The sequence below is a fragment of the Conger conger genome, chromosome 11, assembly GCF_963514075.1.
Source record: "Conger conger chromosome 11, fConCon1.1, whole genome shotgun sequence".
Classification (NCBI taxonomy): Eukaryota; Metazoa; Chordata; class Actinopteri; order Anguilliformes; family Congridae; genus Conger; species Conger conger.
The window spans coordinates 40,363,373-40,385,339 of record NC_083770.1 but is presented as its reverse complement, the minus strand read 5'-3'; the positions used below and the strand labels follow the sequence as shown (position 1 = coordinate 40,385,339).

The window sequence follows — 21,967 nt, the reverse complement described above, 5'->3', positions numbered from 1 at the left end:
TGGTTATTCATGTTTATGTTCTAAGAATCTTAGCAATGTTCATCAAATCTGCCATTTTGGTATTTTTATTCAGAACATTCTTTAAGAGTATTTGAATGGTGTTGTCCAAATTGTTTCTTCAACATAAAGTGATGTTACCAAGATATTCATAATGTTTTCTCTGTCTTCGACAGAACTCGGACCAATATATTTTTAGGCTGTTTGGGAATGTTCTTACTGTAATGTTATATCACAAACAAATGGGAATCTAAGCAGAATGTTCCGCAACATTCCGGAAACAGAGAAGTAACTGGACAGCAGCTTGAGCATCTGCTGGGAGTGGTCTGGTTTCTGTCACGTTAAATTATGGGAGCAAGAAGACAGCATGAATGTAATTTAAGCGTTGTTTTGGAGAACAGGGATTATCCCCATATCTTTCTGTTGAGCAATGATAAATAATTTTAATTTCTGATTTGTGTTGCCCTATGCTAGTATGACTAATTGTTATGATGAATTGATGAAGAATTAATCTGGCTTTTTTTAGGGAGTCCTTATAACATGAACTGGCATGCCCTCTACATTCCTGCACTTGTTTCTTTCAGTTTTGAAAGTGTCTAAAATATGAACTACTGTTTCATGTTTAAAACAAGATCATGTCATTTAAAGAAAATTGAGCCTGGTATTGTTGCTCATGATGAAGGGTGGTGGTGGTCACATTCCAAATGTGCGGTTTAATTTTAACCTCTGCAAAATAATATGTTTTAAAAATTACACACACTTAATATTAAGTTAATATCACTTACAAATCCTTCCTAAAATATATGTTGTCAGATATTTCATACCTGCTGTGGGAACTTTGGGACATATTTATGATCTTGGAATTACATGGTTGTCTCTGGAGATTGAGCTTTAGAATGAGGTCCACATCTTACCATTGTGTTGTGTTGCATCCATGTTAATTTTGGCCAATATAAAATGTGAATTAAGCCTTCTTATTCTGCTTTACTGCATATACACACTATATTGAGAGCTATGATTTTAAACTCTCAATTTGTGTTCACCACATACCAGTAGGCTAGACCATAACACCTTCTTTTGTAGAGGCAGATATTAGGTCTTAATTTAAATTTCAGAATAACCCATGTTTACTTGGGGTAAGGAATTTTTGGACATTTTGGACTGTCTATATGAAATAACAGATATGTGCATTCAGGCTGTAAATAACAGGATAATGCTTTTTGCAAAGTTCAACTGGGGAGCAGGTTGTTTACATTTCCCTATGGAAAACAGGCTTCAAACACCAAATGCTTATATGCATAAAACTCTTGTATTCTTTGCATTACCACCATGTAAACAGTTAACAGCATTTGAATTTAACAGTTTTTCTCATTCACGGCTTATTTAATATTCATACAGCTACAGGTATGTAGGCTATGGCACTTGTCTCTCAATCATTTCTGTGGCTATAAACACTTGTCTGAGTGTGGTACCGAGAGGTCATCCAACAAACACCAACAGAAGCTATCTATAAATCTTAGGGCAAATTGGTGGAAATATGTTAATCAAGTAGGCTACATACACGAGTAATCCCCGACTACGTCCGAAATACAGATAAAACAATATAAAGGCTTCCATGCATCGAAGTTTGGACATCGATTAGAGTCCAACAACAATGACTGCTCGGTTTGACAAAGTTAGATTTAAAAAATCTCAACATTGGTTGAAATGTTTGTTTAATGTCTAAATGGTTATGGGCCTTAAGAATAACCGTGATGACACCGAGGGAAATCAATCCCCCGGTCTGATTAGTCATGGAATATGAGCTGTCAGTGTGTAATTGATGGGGGATCGAACAGCGCTCCAGCGTCTCCGCACTGAGTTAGCAGATATCGGAAAGGGGGGCGTAGGTCACGTGTTACGATTTCGGCGTTGAAAAAAAAGGGGGAAGGGTTGCGGAAGGGTACACTGAGGACATCCTAAATTCATTTTTTGTCAACTGTTTATTGCGAAATATTTTTTTTCTTTATTACTGGAATTTACCGGTGGGGTGGGCGGCGAACGTGTCAGCCGTTGTTAGAAGGCGACATGAACTCTGCGTAACGGTCCGGCCATGCGTGCAATGCGGACTAACTGACTCGGCGGAGGCACAGCGCGCTGTGTGGGGCTGCTGTAAGGGTGGGACTGAATGAACCGAGAGAATCGGTCCGATAGAGTCAGTAGCCGGACAGATTTATAGATTTATACCATATTTCACATAGAAGCCTTTTTGGTACCAATAAGACTAGAACATATTATTTCTTGCTCGTGTCCCCCTCCCCTTTTCCTTTTTTCCTTATCCTAAAAGAAGGCAAGAATGGCTCAGATACTGCCGATACGATTTCAGGAACATCTGCAGGTAAGACGCAAAAACAATCCTCTTGCTCTCTAGCTAAAACATCAGCTTTATTTAACACGGCGCAAAATGTAGCCTACGTCCAGGGCCGTTTCTGCGGGACTATACGGTCACATTTAAACGGAGGTTTCAACAACCCTCTCGGGGTCTCGCAGCAGCCGTGGGCCTAGCTTATGTTGTGGTGATGATGACTTGTAAAAATTGAACTGTTATTAATGCTGTGACACTGCGGAGCCGAAGACCCTCCGCGTAAAAGTTGCGTTTATCGACAAAATGTTACCGCGTCTCAAATAATGTTAGCGTTTGACTGAATGGTATCTACTAGATAACATTAAATAAGTCAAGGACCTGGTTATGAAGTAGCGGGCTAGCTTGATAGCTACACAGCTAGTTATTGATGCCTGGATTATATTTTGCGTATCACTTTGTAATTATAGCTAACCGTTAGCTGCCTAGTATGGATGTTTTGCCTTGCCAAAATACCAGAAATATTTTTTGGGGGTAATTTTCACGTATTTTAAATAATTTTCACAGTAAAATATGGCGCACAAGTTAGGATATCTTGACGTTAGTTAATGGGTATGTATTAATAACGTTTCTCTAAACGTAGACTAACTAATTATATGTTGTCTGTGGCTCTCACTTAACGTTACTCTAGTTTTTATATAGGCATGTACTGGGTATGGTTTATGCCAATTTTGTGTAAAACCACTTGGTTAACTGTTAGGAAAATGATTTGTGAAAAGAGCAAATTTGAATTATTGTTCATCTTTTATTCCTAAATGTCCATCACGACAGCAAAATGTTAATGCATTTAGTTAACGTTCTACATAGCTGTGCATTCGGACCTGCAGTTTTCGGCTTAGAAGCCAAATATTCGAGTTGAACATATTGGAAACCTAACGTTAGCAAAACAAGTTGGCACACTTGTACATAACCCTTGAATATCAGATATGAATTCCATTGAGAAATGTGCTTAATATTGAAACTAATGTACTATTCAGTCTAATCAACAGTGAATTGTAATATTTGACATGGTAAATTTTAATCTGGCAACATTTTAGGTGGTGTTTCTCATAGCTTAAAAGAAAAAAAATATGCAGACAAAACAAAAAATTGTATTGACTCCATATCTGAAGGATGTGTCATTATTTGGTCCAACAGAGTTATCTCTAAGTGATAGCCATTGTTCTGCTCCCTCAGAAGAATGACAGTACCTTCATTTCACCACTAGGTGGCAAAGAGCAACGAAGGCATCCGGCAGAATGGTCATAGCTACTGTCATTTTGCTTTTGGTCATAGTGTGTAGTGACTTAACAGAGATTTAACAGTGGTCTCAGTCCACCATTATGCGAGTGGTTAAGCAATCCGTCTGCGTAATCCTGCAGGTTTTTGTGCAACTGCACTTAGCGAAGCACTTTCACTAGGGAAGTGACCTACATCCGACCCAGAGCCCACGACTTCATTCAACATCTGTCCTCAACTTTGCCGGCTGATCAAATGCTGTTGTTCATTACGTTCTCCCCAGACACAGTTTGGAGATTTTGGCGATTGCCATCCTGTGCTTCGGCAAACTTTTTATTGAAGAATGAAATGGGTACTTAGCGGTGCTAAACCTAATAAGGTATGCACCTATATATATATGTATATATATATATATATGTACTTATGTGTGTCCTCCATTATTTGGACATTGTAGATAACCAAGCAGGGCTGTTACAGCATTTCAGTTTTTTTTGACAAATTCTGAGGGTCTTATTTCTTAAGGCCCTATTTGTGCTGTCAGTGCCCCTCCTTCCCCATTACCCCCCCCCCCCCCCCGGGGGTCAAGGGATCTTTTGTTTTATGCCTCACTCTACGCCCGTGAGTCGGGGGGCCTGGCTGTCCGTCAACTGTGGTTGCTGTGGTAACACAGGAGTTGTGGAATAACCCGAGTGCTTTTCTCTCTGAGGGGAAGTAGGATGTTCTCCCCCCCCCCCCCCGGCTGCCTACCCCCCCTCCCCAGTCCCAGGGCCCAACCAGCCTTTATACATGACGTTATACTCCTTTCAAAGCATAACGTCATGTGACTTAGCCATCGTCTGAACTGGAACACGTGTCCTCACCCACCGAGTGTGAATTCACTGTGGTTAAACTATATCTGGATACTGTCGAGATACAGGGCCAAAGAGTTTTATACATTAAAAAAAAAAAAACCTGAACAAACGCTACCTATTATTTTAAGGCCTCCAGTTTTATCTGAAAACATTGTAGCCAAGTAGCAGTATAGGATATGCTTTTACCACTGTACTGTACCACTTGATCCAGATATATTTTTAATCAATTAAATTGGCTACTTGTAATTGGTTATTTAGCTGATGCCTTTATCCAAAGTGACTTACAGTTGATTAGACAATCCCCTCTGGTGCAATGCGGGGTTAAGGGCCTTGCTCAACAGCTGTGCATATCTTATTGTGGCTACACTGGGGAATGAACCAAGGCCTCCAGTTTTAGCCTTGTAGAAGTATATGATATACTGATACTCCTGGACATTGTACCCATCAGCGTATTTCATCCAGGAATAATTTGCCACAGATGTCTACACAGCTAGTTCTGTCACATCCCTTGCCCACAGTGTGCCCTTGTTACTGTGTATATGGAGAGGGGTGCCCTGGCCCCCACAGTGACCTGCCTTCATTAAAATGGCCACTTTAATGGGACTGAAAGCTGCAGGGATGAGTTGGTGGAATGTGAGCGCGCTCAGTAGGTCAGAGCTTTCTCCCCGTCGGCACGGCGATCTCCTCACTAACGTGTCAGAGGCCTCCGCCTTACACACTGTGACCTAAATGACCAGTATCCCTGTGCTTGTAACTACAGGACCTTCGGTTGGACCATTTAGTAATTATTTGGTTCAACAGGAGTGCGTGTCTGTCTGTGTGTGTATATGTAATTAACAGTCCTTTCTAATCTCATCTGAGCAAAATATAAAGGCTATTTCCTTATATTTTGCACAAAAAGAGTGCGAGAGAGCGAGACGTATGTGTAATGTTGCTTGGATTCACATAGTTGGGTGGTTGTTTGATAGGTGGGGAGTAGTTGTAGTTGGGTGGTAGTTGTTTGGTAGGTGGGGAGTAGTTGTAGTTGGGTGTTAGTTGTTTGGTAGGTGTGGAGTAGTTGTAGTTGTTTGGTAGGTGTGGAGTAGTTGTAGTTGGGTGGTAGTTGTTTGGTAGGTGTGGAGTAGTTGTAGTTGGGTGGTAGTTGTTTGATAGGTGTGGAATAGTTGTAGTTGGGTGGTAGTTGTTTGGTAGGTGTGGAATAGTTGTAGTTGGGTGGTAGTTGTTTGATAGGTGTGGAATAGTTGTAGTTGGGCCCAGCCACAGCCCTGAGGAAGTGTGACCGAGAACATGGAAACAAATGGAAACAAAGTGTTTACTCTTTTCATATATATTTTTTTCTTTTGTTTTACTGTTTGCATTGCAAAGTTTGTGCATTTCCACCTTTTTTAGCATTCATTCTGCCTAGTGTTAGACGTCAAAGCTGGCTTCCTCTGTACGTTTGACTCAATCTGCTTGCTGTAATGCTCTTCATGCTTCGATGAGTCTAAGTATCACTAATCTCTCATTGCACAGAGTTTATGGTGATACAATTAATTAAGTAAATGGATTACTACAAGTAAGCCAGCATCAGCCAATTGCATTTCAGATTCATGATCATGTGACGCTGTGATCTGAAATATGATTCTACCTAACTTTGGGAACTCACTGCTAATGGTTTATTTATTAATTGGGAGTTTTTATTAGTCATTACTGGACTTTACTAGATCGCTTTTATCTCCTAGACGAGGGGTGTTGGACTCAAGTCCCAGAGGTCCATGGTATCTGCTGGAGTTTGCTGTGATTCAGCACTTAAGTGATTAATTAATGTTATTGATTGGTTATTGAGGCTGCACACTGTCTTTCCAAGGCCTAAATTGGCTTCTGGTTGAAAGACACTGCGGTTCTACAGGACTGGAGTTAAACCTGCAGACACTGCGGCCCTCCAGGACTGGAGTTGAACCTGCAGACACTGCAGCCCTCCAGGACTGGAGTTAAACCTGCAGACACTGCGGCCCTCCAGGACTGGAGTTAAACCTGCAGACACTGCGGCCCTCCAGGACTAGAGTTAAACCTGCAGACACTGCGGCCCTCCAGGACTGGAGTTGAACCTGCAGACGCTGCCATCCTCTGTTTGTCACCTTTGTTCTCAGCCAGGCTGTGTATGTGTGTATTGCACAGTGGTATTGCAGATGTGTGCTGCTTTTGACCCCAGGAGCCTGGGTGAATGAACAGAGAGACAGACGACAGGAAACCTGCAGCTGATTAAAGTCTGGTCCCATGGAGACGAGCAGGACTGTCATCCCTGTGTGAATTATGCGGTTCTGCAATCCCCCCTTTATCCCTGAATTACCCCACCATTCCCCCACTCTCAGGCCTCATCCAGAGTTATGGGGTCACCTCCCCCCCTTTATGGGGGTCAGGGGGGCTGCCCTGTGCCTGAACCCTGCAGGTCAGTTGGTGGGTCGTTGGTATGGGAACACTCTCAGGCTGTCTCAGTTCCCCTGTCTGCCCTGTTCGAACCCTCTGCTATCTGCGTATTTCACTCTGTAATTTCACTACGGCTTATTTCACTAAGAATTATTTTTTTCAGTTTGCGCCTACTGATGCCGTCATTTAGCTGTATTGTTCGGTCTGCCCCAGCACCACAGAATTGCTGGAATCGTACTGCTCGGTAATTCTGGGAGGTCTGAATTGAAACTGGATTTTGTATGATCGAGTTACATAACATAACATACTGAGGAGAACAGGCCTTTCGACCCAGTAATGCTCGCCTTTTCCTCCCACTAAAGTGTACCCACTGCTTAGTTCACCTGAAAGCTAAACGATATCTAACACCATATGCATTACATTGCTCTGCATTACACTGCATTACATTTAGCACTTTTACACATTGCATTTCACAATTTTATAGCCTAGAAAGGCAGGAAAGTCAAACTGAATTAATGAAGATGATCTACCAAAACAAAGACTGCTCTGTGCAGAAGCACAAAGCCAATGCTGACCTGTAAGCCCTGTGGACTTTACTAATAGACCATCTTCTGATCTACAGCTTGTCATTTAGTGCTTCTTCCAGCTTGGGCCAAGTGCAGTGTGGACAGGGCAGTCATTCATGTCCACCATATGTGCAGTATGTCATTAACACTGCGCAGGCTTTCTGAGTGTAGAGCAGGAATCATCAAATCACTCCCAAGGTAGACAGCTGCTGGTTTTCCACCCCCCCCCCCCCCCCTTTACCTGGAAGTCAGGTGTGAATACATTCTGGCCAAGAAGTAGCACTAATTGTTCAGCTGATTACCTGGAAGAGCAGAAAACCAGGGCCGGATTTGGATTTGAGGTCCAGATTTCAGTATTGACTGAAGTCAGGTTTCCAATCTACAGTTTAAACCTGCAGGAAAGAGGCTCGGTGTCTGTGTGCTAACCGTTATTGGCTTCCATTTCTGCGCAGAAATGCCATGCGACAAAAAAAAAGGAAAGCGTTTCGCATTTAAGAATTCGGCGAAGGTCTGTGATGAGGGTTCAGTTGTTTCAATGGTGCACGACGCCAAACAGCTGAGGTTGACATTTTTTTTTTTAAACGACATTGGTGCGCCCTCTCCATGACGATGCATTTCAGTGTTCCATCTGTCTGCCCACTCAACACTGTGTGTCACATTATGACTGTTTCTGCGACAGTGAGAAATTCTAGAGAACCCCAGCCCTGGTCCTGGAGAGCTGCAGGGTCTGCTGGGGTCCCCTGCCCTGGTCCTGGAGAGCCACAGGGTCTGCTGAAGTCCCCTGCCCTGGTCCTGGAGAGCCACAGAGTCTGCTGGTTTTCGCTGTGACTCAGCATGTGATCGTTTTAAGCCGTTCCTTATGCAGTGGCCTCTCCTGCTTGGGGTCTGAAGTGGTTTCTGGTTCTAAGAGGAAGAGAAAAAGCAGCAGAGTTCAGCACCTCTGCCCTCCAGCTCAGCCCCTAATCTCAGCCGGCTCCCGGAGAGAGCAGACCCGCGGGTTTCAGATGTGCAGCATTCCACAGACCCTTTAGATAACAGTGCCTGGGACACGTCACATGGCCTTACGGTGTCTGCAGGTAAAGCTTTTATCTCAGGCTTCTGTCTCTAAGCTTTTTCACTGAAGTATTTGGGCATGTTGTTGAGCTCTGGGAAGTATGTTTGATCAGGGCTGGGGGGGGGGGGGTGTCTAACAGTGCGGATCTTATCGTGGCTACACCGGGGCTTGGACCACTATCCTTCCAGGTCCCAGTCAAGCACCTTAGCCACTAGGCTACAGGCTGCCCCGCGCCTGTGTGTACACAGGAGTGGCTCTTTTGTGGGCTTTTGGTGAGAGAGAAAGACATTTTAAGCCATTGAAGGTTCTCTCTGGCGTACTGTAGGTGATTTTTTATTTTTTTTTGTGGATCTTGGCGTTCCTGCCTTTAGAACTCTCCTGTGGAAATTCCCACTGATCCACTGACAGGGAACGTCCTGGGAATGTCAGAGAGGCGGCGTTCCTGTAATCCAGAGCGAATCCTGTCCTCTCTTCTGTTTCCTCTCTAAATCCGGTGCGCTGTTTCACCTCGACTGCACTCGAGGTCCTCGGTCTGTGAAGCCTGACCTATATGCTGCAGGGAGATCGCAGTAACACAGGAACTCTTCTGCATCTGTTTTAAATACGAGCTGGTCAGCAGGCCTGGGGCAAATGTCTTGAAACCTTCTAGCCAGCAGACAAATTTCTGGCAGTTTATGATAAATTACTGCTCATTTTTAAAGGAAACATTTTCATCAGTATCAAATTTGAACAAATACAATTATAATAAATAAATATTTTAACTCTATCTTGTGTTTTGGTCGTCAGTCAAATGTGTGATGTGTGTGATTGTTCTGCTCTGTCGATTCACTGCGAGGAGTGTGTGAAATGTCCCACAGTTTTTTCCTGTCTGTCTCCTCTCTGCTATATCTGGTGTCCTGTTCCTTCTCCTTTAGTGACCTGCTGATGCTCTCTCTCCAGAGTTAGCAGCATGTGCTCTGATGTATCACAACTGGAGGCGATGTTGCTGTGAAACGCCATGACTGGAATGAATATTGCTGTGATATATCATGGCTGGAGAGAGTGTTACTGTGTTCCTGTATATCAGGCCTGGAGGGAATATTGCTGTGATGTATCGACTGTAGGGAGTGTTCCTGTGATATATCGTGACTGGACGGAATATTGCTGTGATACTCTAGATCATGACAGGGGTGAATATTGCAGTAGGGTCTGCACGCTGTGGCTGAGTGTCTGTCAGTGTTTGGACAGAGGAGAGGAGCGGGAGTGCGCTTTTCCCAGAGTTGTGTTGGCTGTGCGGATCTAACCACACACCCGGCCGTGTGCGACATCTGCCCTCAAACATTCAAAAAACACAAACCTACAAAACATGAAGTACTCTGGACAGAAGCCACAGCAGATGTGTGCTCTTCGTGCCTTTGGGGTTTTAAAGCTCCTCTGTCACATTGTGCAACGGCCCCCAGACAGACCGAGGAAGGGGGGTTGATTTCTGTTAAAGCCTGTTGTGTAATTCACCCAGTCTGTGACATTGAAGCTAAAATTATATATTTTTTGTTTGTTTGTTTTCCCCCCCCCCCCCTCGTCTGTCTGGGTCTCAGCTGCAGAATCTGGGGGTGAACCCGGCCAACATCGGGTTCAGTTACCTCACCATGGAGTCGGACCGATTCATCTGCATCCGCGAGAAGGTGGGCGAGCAGAACCAGGTGGTCATCATCGACATGAACGACCCCACCAACCCCATCCGCCGACCCATCTCTGCAGACAGCGCCATCATGAACCCGACCAGCAAGGTCATCGCCCTGAAAGGTACAGTCCCCCCTGCCCTTACCCTACCCCCCCCCAGTGTCAGCCAATCAGGCTCATAGTACTGTAGGGCTAGCATTTGTATTTCTATTTTATAATTTGCAGGATATTTCATCCATAAATCCCATATTACTGGGATACTGGGGATGAGATTGTTGACCCTGTGCAGTGACCCTGCAGATCCACGATCCGCAGCCAATCAGCTGCAACAGTTGACGGGTGACTAACCAATCACTGTAGATTCCATTTCCTGTAGTGCTGTCCATAGTCACTGCTTCACATTGAGTCTTTGAGTGGAGGTTACACTTGCAGAGTTCAGTACAGTTGATGTGTTTTGATCTGCTTTGATCAAGCAAGATGGTATTCTGAAGAACTAAAACCTCACTGTTCAGGGGCTGCCATCTAGTGGTTACAAGTGACACTGCTCTTCGCGGTTTAGGGAGTCTCCTACAGTGACTGAAGGACACGTTCTTAAGCTACAGGCCAAAATATTGAAGTGATTTAGGAATGTGCTTCTCCCGAGACGAGCCTCTGACAGGCACTCCCAAACTGGGCTGTGCGAGGGATTTCCGTGGGATCTTCAACAAAATTAAAACTAGTCTTCCTTTTGAAATAATATCCGCCCGAAGAATATTGTTTTTCCATGTCCGTATGTCATACACGGGTTTCAGAGGAACCCTGTCTGTTATGCACACCCTCTGTCCTGTTATCAGTGCAGCACATGGCTGGATCTATTGTGCCAAGTAATGATGCGCCTTGTGTGGATTGTGATGAAGTCAGTATTTAGACATGCTGGCCTGCGAGTGTGTTAGCCAGCCTTTGTACAGCACCTGTGGTGGGTTAGGGGAAGGGTGGGGTTGAATAAATGTCTCAAAACCTCATATTGTGTGTTTTCTGATGGGAACCGAATTGGCTGCTGTGTGTGTGCACCTCTTCCTTCCCAGAAGCTCCTCTCTTAACACGCAGCTCCTGCTGGTTTAACTCTCTCTGACTCCTGTTCTGCTAGTTTAACTCTCTCTCTCTCGCTCTCTCTCTGACTCCTGTTCTGCTGGTTTAACTCTCTCTCTGACTCCTGTTCTGCTGGTTTAACTCTCTCGCTCTCTCTCTCTCTCTGACTCCTGTTTCCCCTCTCTGCTCTCTCATGTTTAACAGATGGTGAGTTTCTCCCTGTGCTCTCTCTCTCTCTGTTTCTGTGTTGTGTCCATTATACTATTCTCTCATAAAAGCAGAGCTTCTTAACATGGAAAACTTTCGGCCTTGCTCGCCAAAATTCTTACTCAACCATGTTTTAAAAAGCATGTTTTTGATGGAATATTTGGGCAAAAACCATAGGCACTTAGTGTTTACATGGTAAAATGAAGCCCAAATATTGCACATTGCTGTAAGGTTGAATCTGTAAATTGGTACAGCACTGTTTCCTTGTGATGGCTGTGGCAAGGGCATTCAGTTAGCCTCTGAACTGGTGTGTTGATTAGTGATCTTTAGCCTGGGCGGTACAAACCACTGACTCTGGATCAGTTTGATGCTCATCTCTTCCCTGGTCTTTAGCCTGGGAAGAGATTCCATGATGTTTCCCTGACGACACACTGCCTGTTTGTGTCATGACTCCAGGCGGAATGAAGGCAGTTGACCGCCATCTTGAGTTTACCGTCATCTCAGTCCAGTTCAGAGTGGCCTAAACTTAATGCCAAACCAATATACAGTATTTCCTGTGCATACTTTTATGAGAATCCTGTGTGTGTTGGCATGATGTGGTGTTTGCTGATTTAGACTGCGTGCGGTTTACACGTTGCTATCGGACAACATCAGTGTGTGACGTGTGTGCAGAGAGATGCTCTAGTATCTAGTATTCCAGAGTTCCATCTCCATATTCCCCAGACCTGTAAACGTCACCTGATGCTCAGTATGATACATGATATCATAAATATCATAAAATATCATATTTGGCCATCACAGGCAGACATCCATGTATGGGCTGCTGTGGGCTTCAGTTTTGTGTGTTGTTGGTGGATCATGGCATGCCGTGTAGGGTGGAAATGTTCATTGCGGGTTTTTTTACATCACAAGCAGTCGTGGTTGGTTTATATGGAGGCGTCATATGGAGGTTCCTGTCCCGTGGTTCCTCTCCCCACCCCCACCATTGCATGAGTCACATCAGCACAGCATTCCACCACACTAATTATTCCCTCATCTCCTCTCATCCACACTACTGTGCTCTCTGCATCGCCAGAGCTTTTACTGGTGTCTGTGGTGAATGATGTGGCCTCCCGGCCAGAGGGGGCACTGTTCTAACTGAGTGTTGATTTCAGGTAGTGCGCTGGTACAGCTGTCAGTACTGCACATGCAGGTGCTTTTTGTCCATTTAAGCCACCATCTTGCCTGGGAACAGGTCTGTCTGTGTACATGAGGTGTGGAAACCTCAGTCAGCTTTTAAAGAAATGAAACTTCTCCATTTATCAAAACATCGGACAACCCTTTATTAACATTATTAAGAAAGCGAGAGAAGGAGAATACGGTTTGGTGACAGGTGAGCATATGAGAATAGGATTTGGTGACGTGAGCAAATGAGAAAAGGGTTTAGTGGTAGCTGAGTGAATGAGAATCGGGTTTGGTGGTAGCTCATCTTATGAGAATTGGGTTTGGTGACAGCTGCATGAATGAGAATAGAGTTTGGTGATAGTTGAGCAAATTAGAATAGGGTTTGGTGACAGGTGAGCGAATGAGAATCGGGTTTGGTGATAGCTCATCGAATGAGAATAGTGTTTGGTGACAGCTGCGCGAATGAGAATAGAGTTTGGTAATAGTTGAGCAAATAAGAATAGGGTTTGGTGACAGGTGAGCGAATGAGAGTAGAATTTGGTGATTGGTGTCTGTCACTAATGTTTGAGACCACTGTTGATTTCCCCCTGCCCCCCCAGCTGCTAAGACGCTCCAGATCTTCAACATCGAGATGAAGAGCAAGCTGAAGGCTCACACCATGACGGAGGAGGTGATGTTCTGGAAGTGGATCTCGGTGAACACGGTTGCCCTGGTAACTGAGACCGCCGTGTTCCACTGGAGCATGGAGGGCGACTCGCAGCCGCTGAAGATGTTCGACCGCCACGCCAGCCTGGCGGGATGCCAGATCATCAACTACAGGACCGACGAGCAGCAGAAATGGCTTCTACTCATTGGCATCTCCGCTCAGGTAACCTCGGCAACAACTGGCCCTGAAAGTACTGACAACAGCAGGTACTGACTGACCCTTAAAGTCTGTGACACATATTGTTTGAGAGGGGAAGGAAGTGACACGTGCTGTTTGAGAGCAGGAGGAAGTGACACATGCTGTTTGAGAGCAGGAGGAAGTGACATGTGCTGTTTGAGAGCAGGAGGAAGTGACACGTGCTGTTTGAGAGCAGGAGGAAGTGACACGTGCTGTTTGAGAGCAGGAGGAAGTGACACGTGCTGTTCCTCTTCCAGCAAAACCGCGTAGTGGGCGCAATGCAGCTCTACTCGGTGGACAGGAAGGTGTCTCAACCAATCGAAGGCCACGCTGCCGCGTTCGCCCAGTTCAAGGTGGAGGGGAACAGCAAGGCCTCAACACTTTTCTGCTTCGCTGTGCGGAGCCAGGCTGGAGGGAAGGTGAGCAGCGCACAAAGGCATACACACACACACACACACGCACGCTCACACACTCACACATGCACACACACACGTACACACATATACACATACACACACACACACACACACACACACACACACACACACACACACACACACACACACACACACGCAAACGCACGCTCACACACACATGCACACACACACGCACGTTATCTCTGTAGGAGGCTAGCGTCATCTGTGTGCTATTTATATTCATAAAAATCATTGTAGAAATGATATTTTTATTGTCTGTTGCTTGGGGCATTTTTTCTCTTGTGGAGAAACTTGTGTTATCAGTGCTGTATGCGCTGTGTGTAATCGGTGTGTGGTATGTGCTGTATGCAGTGTGTATTATCAGCTCGGCATGAGGTGTGTGTTATTAAGAGGTGTGTGTTATTGTTGCTTTGATCTCTCTGCAGCTGCACATAATCGAGGTGGGCCAGCCGGCGGCGGGGAATCAGCCGTTCACCAAGAAGGCGGTGGACGTGTTCTTCCCCCCCGAGGCGCAGACTGACTTCCCCGTGGCCATGCAGGTGAGCTCTGGGGCCCAAGACCCCCCAGGGGCCCCGAGTCTGTGCCGCTGTGCTGCATCCTCTTGGTGTGACCCCTTCCACTCAGCGGGAACAGAATAAAGAGATGTTCCCGGGTGGTTGTGTCCTGCACATGCTAACACGAGCGACGCGCTAACATGAGTGGCACCCTAATATGAGCGGCATGGTAACATGAGCGGCGTGCTAATGCCAGCCGCATGCTAACTCATGCTAATGTGAGCGGCGTGCTAACGCGTGTGGTGTGCTAATGCAAGCAGTGTGCTAACACGTGTGGTGTGCTAATGCAAGCAGTGTGCTAACACGTGTGGTGTGCTAATGCAAGCAGTGTGCTAACACGTGTGGTGTGCTAATGCAAGCAGTGTGCTAACACGTGTTTACATGAGCAGCATGCTAACACAAGTAGCGCGCTAACACGAGCGCTACACTAGCCTGGAAATCAAGCTTTTCTGTACAGGGTTTCCCTCATTTTAACTGTTCACCTGCCGTGATGTCATCGCCCTGAGGCCTGTCAGGTGATGCACGGAGGTTTCTGGGCAATAACCAAATCAAATGTTTTAAATAATGGCAGGAAATGTTATTAATGGTGCAGGCGCAGAGATGTGACTAAGGGCTGTACTTCAGTAGTTCTTTTAATCGCACAGTAGTGCTTCGAGGAAGTGATCTAACAAAGTTGGCTTATTCACCAAAACGGGACTGCTTGTGGCTAGGTGCTAACCTGTGTTTAAGTATCTTTTGAGGTATTGTAACTGCTTCTGTATTCCGCTAATCCACCTCATCCGAAGACAGCTTGGATTCACTTGAAAGGTGTCGGTTCTGCATTTTGATATGCTTGCAGGAAGGTCCCAGCTGGTGTGTGTAGCAGCATACAGGCTTTCTGCGTGCCCTGTGAGAATTGGCATTCACTGAGTGGGGCTGTGCGTCAGCCTGAACTCTGGAGATATGCTGGGCAGAAGGCACTGCTACACTGCAAAAACCAAAGAATAACAAGTATTTTAGTCTTGTTTTGAGACTTTAAAATATATAAATATTTATTTTACTTATATTTTGCTAAATATTGTATATTTTTAGCAAATATTGGCAATGCTGTAAGACCGTTTAACTCATTTCAAGATTTGCCAATAGAATAAGACATTTTCACTTGTCAAGCAAACAAGATAATATTTTCTACTTAAGTGTTATTACAAGACTAAAATGATAATTCTTTGCAGTGTAGGCAAATTTGCACCTGGAACATTTGCATCACAGTTGCACAGGCTGAAGGACCCGCCCACCCCTGCAGAGACTATATGCCACACTGTCTCTACCCTTTACTCTGTACTCTCAGTGTTGCAGAACCAGAATAAGAGCTTGTGTGTCACTTACATTTTTACAAAACCTACGTTTGAGTGCGTGTGTTTGTGTGTGTTGTGTGTGTATTGTGTGTGTGTGTGTGTGTGTGTGTGTGTGTGTGTGGTGCCCTGGGCCAAAGATGCTGCTTGTCCATTGGCTTATTAACATCTTTAAGTGCAGTGGTGTTTGGCACATTTCCTGTGTCCAATATCAAAAAAACATAAAACTACTCAAAGAAGAAAGTCTACTGAGATGGCAGTATTATATCAGACTGACAGAGTGTGTTTCTTTCTGGAGTGTAACGGGCTTGGTGCCCGTTAAATTTTTCATGTTAATGTAGGAATGTGGACAGACTCGCTGTCTGACTCGAGAATGCACTCTGTGTGTGTCAGAAGGGTATGAAATTATTTTCAGCCTTCCAGATAAAGTATTTAAAATGAAATGCTTTAAAGGTCCCATATTGTGAAAACTGACATTTCCTGTGTTATGTGGTTTATAAAGGAGTTGAAGGTGTTACAAATAGAGTTCTGGACCTGTCCATCTCTGATGCCGTATTCTGAGGACTTCCACCCCAGTGACACCTTTCAGCATCATGGCGAAGGGGTGAAACGGTCAACTGCATTATATTTGTACGGATGTTACTGACAACGTGAATTCGGCCGTCTCTCGTTTTCCCAGATTGGTACCAAACATGGCGTCATCTATTTGATCACGAAGTATGGCTACATCCACCTCTATGACCTGGAGTCTGGGGTGTGCATCTACATGAACCGCATCAGCGCAGAGACCATCTTCGTCACAGCGTCCCACGAGCCCACCTCCGGCATCATCGGAGTCAACAAGAAAGGACAGGTAGGTCACGCTGTAATGACAACAAAATGGATGCCGCTTTCAGACAGATGCGGTTCTGGTTCTGGTTCTGGCTCTGGTTCCTCAGAACCTTGGTGCTTTCTGGCGAACCAGCCCGCGTCCATACCAGTTTTAGCAGAACCATCATCAATGGCGTTGCTCAATGCACAAGGCAGGCGGAATATGACACGCCCACTAATAATGTCACGATTCGCTAGGAAAAACCAAATATTTCTTGGTTTCAGCTGAGAACCAACTTTTCAGGTTCCAAACCAATTTATTTTCGGTCTGAACGCACTTGCTGGTTCAAAATTAGGTTTGGTAGCTAGAACTGGCACGGAGCCTTGCCGGTGTGAAAGGCCTATGTGAGAGAGGAGGGGAGCACACACTTCACTAACCCCCGGTGTGCAGTCACTGGCGGCCATTTTGTGGCAGAATGCTCAGTATGTGACATTTTAAATGCATTGAGGCCTGAGGCCCTGCACTGCTCCAGTGGTTACAGTGAACATTGTTTGGTTAATATTACATTTTGTGATTATGAATATGCCTGTGCTGCAACTGTATTCCTGAGACTAGTGCTGATCTTCTCCACTCCTGTCTGTCACTCTGGCTCAGAGAGTGTGCTCTGTGACAGTGCTGTAATGTAATTAAAAAGGATTGTAGTTGGAGTTCCGTGCTCTAGTCTGGAGAATGATGTTTCTGCATATCTGGATGGGCTTAATGGCCTGTTCTGGTGCTTTGTGTTCTGATGTTCTGGTGCATATGTGTTCTCATGTTCTGGTGCGTATGTGTTCTCATGTTCTAGTGCGTATGTGTTCTCATGTTCTGGTACGTATGTGTTCTCATGTTCTGGTGCGTATGTGTTCTCATGTTCTGGTGCGTATGTGTTCTCATGTTCTAGTGCGTATGTGTTCTGATTCTCATGTTCTGGTGCGTATGTGTTCTCATGTTCTGGTGCGTATGTGTTCTCATGTTCTGGTGCGTATGTGTTCTCATGTTCTGGTGCGTATGTGTTCTCATGTTCTGGTGCGTATGTGTTCTCATGTTCTGGTGCGTATGTGTTCTCATGTTCTGGTGCGTATGTGTTCTCATGTTCTGGTGCGTATGTGTTCTCATGTTCTGGTGCGTATGTGTTCTCATGTTCTGGTGCGTATGTGTTCTCATGTTCTGGTGCGTATGTGTTCTCATGTTCTGGTGCGTATGTGTTCTCATGTTCTGGTGCGTATGTGTTCTCATGTTCTGGTGCGTATGTGTTCTCATGTTCTGGTGCGTATGTGTTCTGATGTTCTGGTGCTTGTGTGCATGTTGGCAGGTTCTGTCCGTGTGCGTTGAGGAGGAGAACATCGTGAACTACGCCACTAACGTGCTGCAGAACCCCGACCTGGGCCTGCGCATGGCGGTGCGGAGCAACCTGGCCGGGGCTGAGGAGCTGTTCGCCCGCAAGTTCAACACGCTGTTCACCCAGGGCAGCTACTCCGAGGCTGCCAAGGTCGCCGCGTCCGCCCCAAAGGTGTGTCTGGGAGGGGGGGTGGGGGGTCTGGCTTAGGCTCCTACTCTCATCAAACCAGTACCTGGTGTTGTTGGGCCAGTAGGGAGCAATCCGGTGTGTGAGGGGGACACTGTGCTGTAGGAGAGTCCTCAGCACACGTTTATAATACGCTGTGATTGGTGGAGCGTTCCTCCTCTGACTCCGCCTCTGACCCCGCCTCTGACCCCGTGCCCAGGGAATCCTGCGGACGTCCGACACCATCCGGAAGTTCCAGAGCGTTCCGGCCCAGCCCGGACAGGCCTCCCCCCTGCTGCAGTACTTCGGGATCCTGCTGGACCAGGGCCAGCTCAACACCTTTGAGTCTCTGGAGCTCTGCAGGCCCGTCCTGCAGCAGGGCCGCAAGCAGCTGCTGGAGAAATGGCTGAAGGAGGACAAGGTACTGTGTGTGTGTGTGTGTGTGTGTGTGTGTGTGTGTGTGTGTGTGTGTGTGTGTGTGTGTGTGTGTGTGTGTGTGTGTGTGTGTGTGTGTGTGTGTGTGTGTGTGTGTGTGTGTGTGTGTGTGTGTGTGTGTGTATAATGTGTGGGAGTGCTCGTGTGTATATAACCCTGTGTTTCTGTATATAATGTCTGTGTGTGTGTATGATAACAGTGTGTGCTTATATAATGTGTGTGTGTGTGTGTTAACCCTGTGTATGTGTATATAATGTCTGAGAGTGTGTGTATAAGTGTGTGTTTGTGTGTATATAAGTGTATATAATGTTTGTGTCTGTGTGTGTTGTAGCTGGAGTGCTCAGAGGAGCTGGGAGATTTGGTGAAGGCTGCAGACCCCACTCTGGCGCTCAGTGTGTATCTCCGCGCCAACGTCCCCAACAAGGTGATCCAGTGCTTCGCCGAGACCGGACAGTTCCAGAAGATCGTGCTGTACGCCAAAAAGGTACCGCTGCCCCCCTCAGGCGCTGCCTGGTACTGCATGTTGTGGGCTGTTTCAAGGCCCATGGTTTACGCCCTAGCTGTGTGTCTTCAGGTCAATCCTGGGACAGGCATGGGTCAGTCTTGGGTTAGATGCTGATCTAAAATGCTGTAACGACACCAATACAAGTCCTATATCTCTTCACCAATATTCAGAACAACATTCCATGTTTAAATTTTCAAATGTTCAGTATGGGTCTGTCGTTGCTGGTTCTCTGTGTTCTGGCTCCAGGCAGGTTCTGTAGGTGCTGGCGCTGTGTGTTCTTGTTCAAGGCAGGTTCTGTAGGTGCTGGTACCTCTGTGTTCTGGCTCCAGGCTCGGTTCTGTAGGTGCTGGTTCTCTGTGTTCTGGCTCCAGGCAGGTTCTGTACATGTTGGTGCTGTGGGTTCTTACTGCAGGCTCGGTTCTGTAGGTCCTGGCACTGTGTGTTCTGGCTCCAGGCTGGTTCTGTAGGTGACTGTGTTCTGCCTTGCAGGTGGGGTACGCTCCAGACTGGATCTTCCTCCTGCGGAACGTGATGCGGGTCAGTCCAGAACAGGGCCTGCAGTTCGCCCAGATGCTGGTCCAGGACGAGGAGCCGCTCACCAACATCAACCAGGTATGGAGATGGTATGGACGTGTTTATGGAGACTGTGCTGCTGATCGTAGACATCTTCATGGAGAGAGCACTTGTGTGTGTGTGTGTGTGTGTCCGTCTGTTGCAGATAGTGGGCGTGTTCATGGGGAGTGCGTGCGCTTGTAGTGTGCCTGTATAATGCGTGTGTTGCAGATAGTGGGCGTATTCATGGAGAGTGTGTGTGCTGCAGATAGTGGATGTGTTCACGGAGAGCGTGTGTGCTTGTATAATATGTGTGCTACAGATAGTGGATGTGTTCATGGAGAGCGTGTGTGCTTGTATAATGTGTATGTTGCAGATCGTTGACGTGTTCATGGAGAGCAGTCTGATACAGCAGTGCACGTCCTTCCTGCTGGATGCCCTGAAGAACAATCGACCGGCCGAGGGCCACCTGCAGACCCGTCTGCTGGAGATGAACCTCATCCACGCCCCCCAGGTGGGTGCCAATGTTCCCCCAACCTTCCCCCAATGTTCCTCGACAATTCCTTAAAATCGTAGCTGTTTATTGCATGAGCATAATAATCTCTACATCTTAACTGATGTAGTTTATTGATTGGTTTATGATATTATAACTGAATGGCGGCACGGATGGTGCAGTGGGTAGCACTGCCGCCTCACAGCAAGAAGGTCCTGGGTTCGAATCCCCGTCGGCCGGGGCCTCTCTGTGTGGAGTTTGCATGTTCTCCCCGTGTTTGCGTGGGTTTCCTCCGGGTACTCCGGGTTTCCTCCTACAGTCCAAAGACATGCAGGTTAGGCTGATTGGAGAGTCTAAATTGCCCGTAGGTATGAGTGTGTGAGTGAATGGTCTGTGTGCCCTGCGATGGACTGGCAACCTGTCCAGGGTGTATTCCTGCCTTTCGCCCAATGTATGCTGGGATAGGCTCCAGCCCCCCTGCGACCCTGTTCAGGATAAGCGGGTTAGGATAATGTATGTATGTATGTATGTATGTATGTATGTATATTATAACTGATGTAGTTTATTGTTTGCTGAGTGATATCAACTGATGTAGTTTATTGATTACTGAGTGATATTAGCTGATTGTGCTTATTGACTGTGGAGTGATATTCATTGATTCATTAACTGCTGGGTGAAATCTTTGTGTGTGTGTGTGTGTGTGTGTTTTGGGGTGCAGGTTGCAGATGCGATCCTGGGGAACCAGATGTTCACACACTACGACCGACCACACATCGCCCAGCTGTGCGAGAAGGCGGGGCTTCTGCAGCGTGCATTGGAACACTACACCGACCTGTACGACATCAAACGTGCGGTGGTGCACACACACCTGCTGAACCCCGAGGTCAGGCGCCGCCCTGCGCCTTTCAGTCTGTATGTGTGTGTGTGTGTGCGCGTGTGCGCGTGTGCGCGCGTGCGTGCGTGCGTGCGTGCGTGCGTGCGTGCGTGTGTGTGTGTGCGCGCGTGCGTGTGGCGTGTGCGTGCGTGCGTGCGTGCGTGCGTGCGTGCGTGCGCGCGTGCGCGTGTGCGCGTGTGCGCGTGCGCGCGTGTGCGTGTGCGTGCGTGCGTGCGTGCGTGTGTGTGTGTGTGTGTGTGTGTGTGCGCGCGTGTGCGTGCGTGTGTGCGTGTGGCGTGTGCGTGCGTGTGTGTGTGTGCGCGCGTGTGTGTGTGTGCGCGTGTGTGTGTGTGCACGTGTGTGTGTGCGCGTGTGTGCGTGCGCGTGCGTGTGGCTTTGAGACTCAAACCCCATAACTGTAGAAGAGTGCCTGTATGTTGGAGCACATGCATGTCTTGCTTGTGTGTGCAGTTCTGTCCATAACATACCATAATATAATGGGGTGAACAGGCCATTCATCCCAGCAGTGTTTGCCTTTCCCTACCAATAATGTGTTCCTAATGCTTAGTTTACCTTAACGCTAGGTAGTATCGAGCACTGTATCGCGCCTGGTCTTGAAAACCCCCAGAGTTTCTGCATCACATGTCCTATATGTTTGGTGCACACGCGTGTGAGCAGTTCTGCCTGTAATTTGCTGTGTGTTTGCTGTGTGCTTGTCGTGGCTAACCCTCCCGGCCCTCTCCCCAGTGGCTGGTGAACTTCTTCGGCGCCCTGTCGGTGGAGGACTCGATCGAGTGTCTGAGGGCCATGCTCTCCGCCAACATCCGGCAGAACCTGCAGCTCTGCGTCCAGGTGGCCTCCAAGTACCACGAGCAGCTGGGCACCCAGGCCCTGGTGGAGCTGTTCGAGTCCTTCAAGAGCTACGAGGGTGCGTACGAGTCCGATGATCCGGTTCAGG

At 46.8% G+C, this 21,967-nt stretch overlaps 1 protein-coding gene across 3 annotated transcripts in view; it reads left to right on the top strand.

Moving 5' to 3' along the window:
• Nucleotides 1-2,084: 2,084 nt before the first annotated feature.
• Nucleotides 2,085-21,967, top strand: part of cltcl1 (clathrin, heavy chain-like 1) — a 37,545-nt gene continuing 17,662 nt past the window's right edge. For 2 of the 3 annotated variants that reach the window (XM_061259653.1, XM_061259652.1), the window contains exons 1-13: nt 2,085-2,374; nt 10,068-10,275; nt 13,191-13,459; nt 13,732-13,893; nt 14,337-14,450; nt 16,476-16,649; nt 17,959-18,156; nt 18,371-18,571; nt 18,917-19,069; nt 19,580-19,702; nt 20,019-20,156; nt 20,854-21,018; nt 21,757-21,937. In XM_061259653.1, the coding sequence (XP_061115637.1) occupies nt 2,333-2,374; nt 10,068-10,275; nt 13,191-13,459; nt 13,732-13,893; nt 14,337-14,450; nt 16,476-16,649; nt 17,959-18,156; nt 18,371-18,571; nt 18,917-19,069; nt 19,580-19,702; nt 20,019-20,156; nt 20,854-21,018; nt 21,757-21,937 (2,128 nt within the window). In that variant the 5' untranslated portion in view covers nt 2,085-2,332. The remainder of the gene's footprint in view (nt 2,375-10,067; nt 10,276-13,190; nt 13,460-13,731; nt 13,894-14,336; nt 14,451-16,475; nt 16,650-17,958; nt 18,157-18,370; nt 18,572-18,916; nt 19,070-19,579; nt 19,703-20,018; nt 20,157-20,853; nt 21,019-21,756; nt 21,938-21,967) is intronic. The other variant, XM_061259654.1, reaches the window with a different exon arrangement.